This window comes from Haliaeetus leucocephalus, unplaced genomic scaffold, assembly GCF_000737465.1.
Source record: "Haliaeetus leucocephalus isolate CR32 unplaced genomic scaffold, Haliaeetus_leucocephalus-4.0 Scaffold110, whole genome shotgun sequence".
Classification (NCBI taxonomy): Eukaryota; Metazoa; Chordata; class Aves; order Accipitriformes; family Accipitridae; genus Haliaeetus; species Haliaeetus leucocephalus.
The window spans coordinates 670770-678312 of NW_010972546.1; the positions used below are offsets into that span (position 1 = coordinate 670770).

At 43.1% G+C, this 7543-nt stretch overlaps 1 protein-coding gene across 2 annotated transcripts; it reads left to right on the top strand.

Moving 5' to 3' along the window:
• Nucleotides 1–4174: 4174 nt before the first annotated feature.
• On the top strand, nt 4175–5780 carry HOXB8 (homeobox B8). 2 transcript variants are annotated; one of them, XM_010585501.1, is made up of 2 exons: nt 4175–4595; nt 5383–5780. In XM_010585501.1, the coding sequence occupies exons 1-2, from the start codon at nt 4175–4177 to the stop codon at nt 5688–5690; spliced, it is 729 nt and encodes a 242-aa protein (XP_010583803.1). In that variant the 3' UTR covers nt 5691–5780. The 2 variants fall into 2 exon arrangements, with proteins under 2 accessions (XP_010583803.1, XP_010583804.1); XM_010585502.1 differs by having other exon boundaries at nt 5386–5690.
• Nucleotides 5781–7543: the final 1763 nt, after the last annotated feature.

A 7543-nucleotide genomic window follows, 5' to 3' on the forward strand; every position in this document is an offset into this window, starting at 1 on the left:
TCTCTCCCCCTCCGCCTCCGCTCCCCGCGCCCCTCCGCGCAGGCTGCGGCGCCGCGGCGCGCCGCTAGGTGGCGCCGTTGCTCCACGCTAGACGCGCGTCTCCCGCGCTCGGCCGCGGGGCTCCGCGTAACACCTTGATTTCATTAGCGGCAGCCACCGGGCTGTTTGCTGGCGAGCATGAATAATCCCGAGGCGTAAAATATAGGGTTAATTATAGCTATTTTGCCGATTTTATAGGTTACATCTATTTTTTTTCCCCGCGAGGGTAAATTACGTGAGGCTAAAAAAAAAAAAAAAAAAAAAAAAAGAGTTCATCTGATGCTGGGATGCGGTGAGAGGTGGGACACGCATCTATTTTAAACGTTCATTTAAAGGGGAGAAAAAAAAAAACAACCCATCGGGTTTTGTCTTCTGCTAGTTCGGGGGGAGGTGGGAGGACAGCTTAATTATCTCCAAACCGAAGATTTACGCTTGCAGGACTGGAAAAGAGAGTGGCTCCAAGAATTCGGGGAGAAAAGGGGCGCACAGAATCAGGACATTTTTTTCCCTGGCTCTTCACCTTAGCCGTTAGGATGATCTGCGTTTTCTCGGCTCTTTATTTTATATGTTTTAGATTCATAGGCATCGCGGAAAAAAAAGCCAGCATAAGCTTTTTAGGAGTTGAACCGGTCATTTTTAGTATAGTTGCTCCATCTTTTGGTAATGTTGCTGCTCTTTGCCGAAGGTCTTCACTTAATATGCTTGCAAATATTTTTCAGTGCTACAAAATAGTAAATGAATCCAAAAGGCTATTAACTTACCACGTTTTGTGATAGGTATAAATACTCCAGTGGTGCCGTAGCAGCAAAAATGTAAACTTCTAACTCCATTAGTTCACTTTTATTTTGGCCTTTGTTTCTTCAAAATTACAAGACCGAAATTATTCAGATGTTCCAGTCCTTCAGCGACAAATTCAGCTACAAATAACATAGAAAGGAACGGTGGCAATAATTTCAGTATAGGTTTTCTTTCAGATTGTTATAAACAGGTATTTTCTGAATAAATGTTTCTCCGAAGTTACACCAGAAAATACACCCCTTCCTCGATAAGCAGTACTCTGGGGGAGAATGTAACAAATTAAACCGATATACACAATAGACCAGGATGCGATATGTTGTTTTAAGAGGCAAAGTTTAAGCATCTCAAGATTCTGTTTAAATGCTAGAAAATGAAATAAAATGTAAACAGAAATAGATGGGGAAAATAAAGAAAAACCCTGCCCTTGTGCATTCAGTAAAAATGCAGAGCAGTGAAAAGTTAAGGTTTACCTAGGAAAGGGTTTGGGGTTCTTTTTTTCCTTGTGAATTCCTAATAAATCTTTCCTCCACTGGGTATTTATAAATTATCTTCTCTCTCACAGACACACACACGCACACACACACATCCCCACTTGTTTTTTCTTATAATAGAAACATTTTCCTTTCATCAGGAATCTGAGTACAGTATAGGAATGATTTAAGATCAGCCATTGATTTCTGGTGCATTGGTGAGTTACCATCACATCATGACCATAAAATTCTACGGCACTTGATAAAAATGTTAACTTCCAAGAACAACTTCACTCCCGCCTTCTTGGGGTCCACGTACGAACGGGAATTCCTGTTATTTTTTACTTTACAAACTTCAATAGATGGGAGTACGCCTGTAAATACACATAGAAGAAGATAGCTTCTCTTCTAAAAATACTTTAGTAGATTCCTTTTTTTTTTTTTTTCCTTTCTTGAAAATTCTAGTATCGAGCATCCCCATGCCAGGCTGCAAAGCTCTATTTACTTGTGTGCACCATTTCTGGGGTTTTATGTTCAAAGATGAAACCAAAATCTGCTCAATCGACAATAAAAGTGTTGAGAAAAATAAAATGTTAACTTGTCTTTTAGGGGGGAAAAAAGCCTTAATTATACCACTGCAAGTACTCCAACAACAATAATTACTTGAAAAGGCTCTTAGACTCGACTGAAATTATCCCTACACAAAATAAAGGAAACGTATTTACTTAAATTATTTCTCTAAGGATGGTTTTAAAGTTTTATTCCGTTACTATCTTTGTTTTCTTTCTTTCTTTCTCTCTCTCTTTCTTTCTGTCTTTCTTAATTCCCTGCTTATTCCCAGTGCCAATTTTAATGCAAGTTTTTTTTTTTTTTTTTTTTTTTTTTTTTTTTTACCAAAGCCCTGGCAAGACAGACTAACCGAAGCATTTCAACTTTTTCCTGTTTTCCATGTTGTGGAGGTTGAAAATTGTCCCTCAGTTGAAGGCAGGCATGAGAGAAACCGCCTTTAATTCACCTTTCTCGTGTCAAAACCGCGCAGAGGGATGCAACGAGAAGCAGCAGAAATCTACCCAGGGCAAAGGGGAAAAAAAAAAAAAAAAAAGGAGGTTTAAAAGAGTGTCTTTAACTCCTATTGAAGGTTGAAGGATTGGGAAATATAGCTGGCATTGCGAGGAGCTTGGAGGGGCGTCGTGGGTGTTTAGGCAGGCTGGGGCAGCGTTTGGGTTGGGAGGGTTTGGTGTCGTTATTAGCTGAAATACGTCTCGGTAATATTTGCTGACTGCGAGAAATGAATTTCAAAATCTACCCCCTGTGTGTTTAGATGGTGGAAAATCGCAGCGTTGGCATCTTAGGGGTAAGTTTGCTCCGTTGTTACCAAATGCCAATAAAACAGAAAGCCTGTCTCCTCTCTCCCTTACCCCATCCCCCTCTTCTCCCCAGTTTTCATTAGAAGTATCATGCAAAAAATTTAAAAAAAAAAAAAAAAGGGGAAAAAAATGGAAGTTATTGAGGAGGGGGTGAGGTAGGGAACAGCCATCAGTTACTGACCATAAAGGTTCTGTTCTGGATGTGATAAGCGACACAATACTTTGAGTTCGCAATCATCCCCGACCACATCTTGAACAAGTCCTCGGCGGGGGAGGAGGCGGGGGGGGGCTGCGGGAGAGACACAAAAAGTCAATGTTATATATGAAAAACTATAATCATTTTAATTCAATATTGACACCTCAACATCTCGCTGTAATGCGGACGGGTCCAATCGAAACCTCTGGTTTATAGCAGTAGAGGAACGAACTCGTAAAATCCTAACGGCTTTTATGTAGTGCGGTATAAACAACAACAACATCCCCGGCTTTATGGCGTTTTATAGTTTGTTAAACAGTTTACAGCCTTTTTTGGGGCTATTACAAATGCAATTCCCTTCATGTGATAGTTAAACCTTTATCAATAATAAGGAAATTGATCATTAAAATGTTAAATATGACTACCTCGTTTGTTTTAAAATATGTTTAGGGTAAGAAGCTGTATGATTTGATAACTTGTATTAAAATACCAATTACATTTATAGGACCTTTTAAAACTGGTAGCAATTAAATCGTGTTCTTTTACAGTTTTCCAAAGCGACCCTGACATTTAAAAAGGCTAAAACTGCCTCGTTAAAATTTTGAAATTAACGACTGCGAGCGCTTCTCTTTAATTTTCCAACACTCCCCAAAAATCAATCTTTTGGGTGGTCTAGGTATGTGATTTGTTGTGAGGCGAGCGATATCTCATTAATGTAGGTAGTTAAACATATTTAATCCGTATATTCACCCCACCTCCTTCTCCCTTCCCCTCTCGCTCCCTCTCTCTCTCTCTCGCTCGCTCCCTCTCCCTCTCTCGCTCCCCCTCGCTTGCTTTTCCTTCTTTATTCTCTCACACTCTTCCTTTCACAATCATGCAGTGCAGAGTCCGTGTGGAGTAAGGAGAAGCCAATAGGATGAGGTTTTGGTAATAGATGCAAATGATCATGAAAAGACACTGCAAAATATGAAACAACTCATTTGCGCTGAAGTAAATCACTGAAAACTGTTTATGAACTGGCATCTCTTCTTGGAAATGTAAAGCGAGAACTCTTTAAGTGGCGATTTTTTTTTTTTTTTTTAGGGGTGGGGGGGGAGGAAAGAATTCAATATCATGCAGGCTTAGAGTTTTGATTATATCCTCCTTTTATATTCCTGGAAATCACAAACTGTCGTTGCTTAGCATCTTAGCGCTTTCTTTTTTTGCTAATAGATTCCCGTGGTCTGGTTTGGTTGGCTTCTTTTTTTTTTTTTTTTTTTTTTATTTTCTTCCTCCTCCAAACAAATATTCTTATTTAAATTAAAATGAGCTCTTATTTTGTCAACTCACTCTTCTCCAAATACAAAACCGGGGACTCCTTGCGTCCCAATTACTATGACTGTGGGTTCGCTCAGGATCTTGGGGGCAGACCCACGGTGGTGTACGGACCCAGCACGGGGGGCACCTTCCAGCATCCGACCCAAATCCAGGAGTTTTACCACGGAGCATCCTCACTCTCCAGCTCCCCTTACCAACAGAATCCCTGCGCCGTGGCGTGCCATGGGGACCCCAGCAACTTCTATGGCTACGACCCCTTGCAAAGGCAGAGCCTCTTCAGCGCCCAGGAGTCGGACTTGGTGCAGTACACGGACTGCAAGCTTGCTGCCAGCGGCCTTGGAGAGGAGGCGGAGAGCTCGGAGCAGAGCCCTTCTCCGACCCAGCTTTTCCCCTGGATGCGACCGCAAGGTGAGGCGAGATGGAAAGGACAGCGAGGAGGCAGCTCCTGAGCCCCAAAAGTAGCCCTCTTGCTTGCTTTCTGCCCCTCTCGCTTGCTTGCTTGCTTTCGCTCCCTTTTTCTTCCCCGGTGACTGTATTTTACTGCTTTATGGGGGTAAACTTTTGCACTTGTAAATTGCTTTATAGTTTAATTACCCTGAAGGAGACCTTTTCTTCTGGGGGCTGAGCGAGCCGGGCTTTCTGTGGAAGGAAGCGTCCTTAAAGTTTATGGCACTTTTATAGCCTTAAAAAGCCCCTTCATTTTTGTTTTGCGTTTGATTTGGGATTTCGGTGGTGCTGCTTGTTCTCCCCGGGCTGCAGCTCTTTTTTGCTTTTTTTTTTTTTTTTTTTTTTTTTTTTTTTGCGGGATCCCAAAGAGCCGGAGTCTGTTGTTGTTGTTGTTGTTGTGGTTCGGGTAATAATAAGTGTGCAAGTGCAGGCTTTAGCTGGGCTGCTCGGAGTGGGCTGGTGAGTGACCCCCCCCTCCCCTGTCACCATCACCCCTTTCCTTTATAACCATCTTCCCTTTTATAATATTCTACAGGAGCCTTTCCCTCTCCCTGTTTGCTTCCTGCCTTTGCTCCTGCGAGTCCTTTCTTCCTCCCCCTCCCGTGCCTCTGTGTGTGTGGGTGTGAGTGTGTGTGAGTGTGTGGGAGCGGGTGTGAGCCTGTGTGTGCCTATTCCCGAGCCTGGTTTATGTATCTTTCAACCTCCTTCTCTTCTTCCCCTCTTCCACCCAACCTTTGCAATTCCCCAGCAGCCGCTGGACGGAGGAGGGGGAGGCAAACCTACAGCCGCTACCAGACGCTGGAACTGGAGAAGGAATTTCTATTTAATCCCTACCTGACCCGCAAACGGAGGATCGAGGTCTCGCATGCCCTGGGATTGACAGAAAGGCAGGTCAAAATCTGGTTCCAGAACAGGAGGATGAAATGGAAAAAGGAAAACAACAAAGACAAGTTTCCCAGCAGCAAATGCGAGCAGGAAGAACTGGAAAAACAGAAAATGGAAAGAGCCCAGGAGGTGGACGAGGAAGGGGAAGCACAGAAGGCGGACAAGAAATAAAAGGATTTTTAAGGACTGAAAGGCAAGCGCTGCTGGGGTGGAAGAGCCCCTGAGCCCCACGTTAATGGCAGTTAATGTAAGGGAGGGGTGGGAAAAAAACCAACAATGCATAGAAAAGAGAAAGGAAAAAAAAAACCCTTTTATTGCTGTAAAACAATATAGCTGTAAGCACCACTTTCCTGATTATCCTTTGATACAATGAACAGTATGCAAAAGTGATCGGGAGGTCTCTCCTGCCTTTTGCCAGTTATTAACTAGTGGTAGTGTAACGCAATAGCTTATGTAAAACATGACTGTGAAATTTTCTCTCTCTCTCTGTCTTTCTCTCTGTCTCTCTCTTCTTTCCTGGGGGGTGGGTTGGTTAACATAGCTTTCAATGCTATAGGAGTTACGTGAAATTACATTTGTGCACTTTTTTTTTATTTTCCACCTCTTTTTGTTGTGGTTTATCTGTATGTACTGGAGGTAGCTAATGAAACAAACATCCCAACAACATGAAACTGCCTATTTATGCTATAGTTATCTCTCTCTTTCTCTCTCTTTCTCTCTTCACTTTCCTTACTTCTGTTCTTTTCTTTGGTTCGGGATTTTCTTTCTTTTTTTTTTTTTTTTTTACAATTTTTAAATGTCTCTTCCAAAAAAAGGGAAAAAAAAGAAAAAAAAAGACAAGAAAAAAAGCGTTTTTCTCTCCTTTAGTTAGCATGCGCACAGTGAAGCAAGTTGTAAAGTGATCTTTAGGTTAACTGTGAAAAAGAATGTATACTGTATACGTGAATTACTTTATTGGGGGAACTAATGATATATTTTGTTGTTCTTTCATCACTTTGTTCTATTGTCTAAACCTGGAAGCGGCGGAAGAAAGTTACAATAAAGTTTACAAGCGAGAATTCCGTGACATCATTCTTTTACCCTGCTCCATTTCCTCCAGGACCACTTTGATAGAAAGGAAATAAAAGTCAATTGTGTCGGAGCTGCAGCCCTGGCCATCAAAGCCTTCTTTGCCTGGAGAGATGCTGGCGGGCTGGATCGCTGCTGGGACGGGCGGAGGCAGGGACTGGGGCCGGGGAGCTGCTGCCTGGGAGCCGTGGGGAAGGGGGGGGCACCCGGGGCAACTGCGATGGCTTCTGCTCTTGTTGTTGTTTCTAACAGTTCCTGGGTGGTGACAGGTTGGGAGGCTCGGTGGAAATCCTTCCTGAAGGTAACGTGTGTTGTTTTCGTTTTTTGTGGCTTTTTTTTTTTCCCTTTCTCTTTCCTCCTTTCTCCCTCTCTCCTCGCCCACCCCACTGTCCCCGCAAGATGAAGCCCAGCTCTGGGTCTCCCTCTCCTTTCCTCCCACTTATCTCGCTGCAAAAAAAAAAAAAAAAAAAAAAAATCTTGGCAGACAGTCGCGCAGCTGAGCTGCTTTTCTGCTCCTTCGCCTCTCAAGCTGCCCTGCCATGGCAATAGAGGAGTGCGGGGATGCACACCCATCCCCTTGCAACATAACCTTGGGAAAGGAGAAACAGCACAAACCCTAGATGCACATCCACCATTGTCTGGGCTGCTTTTCCTGCCTGTAAGACTTTCTTTCTTTCTAACTCCCCCCCCCCCCACGACCCCCCTAAAAAAAAATTGAGGCAGATCACATTTTGGAAGGTCTCTCTGCTTCTCCAGCAGAAAGCAAATCAGCCAGCTGGTAAGGTTTTACTTCTAACTGTAATTGAGTCCTGCAGAACCGCTGACACGCTAAACAAGGGATCTGTACACTCTTTATTTTTCGCAACAAGAAAAGCAAATGCCAGCTCAATACGAAGCTCAAAGCCCGTGGCACTGGAATAAATTAGATATAGAGCTGAATGGCATTCGGGAAAAAA

Coding starts and splice junctions, on each gene's coding strand:
- HOXB8 (XM_010585501.1), top strand. CDS start 4,175: ATGAGCTCTTATTTTGTCAACTCACTCTTCTCCAAATACAAAACCGGG. Junction 4,596..5,382: donor CCCCTGGATGCGACCGCAAG/GTGAGGCGAGAT, acceptor GCAATTCCCCAG/CAGCCGCTGGACGGAGGAGG.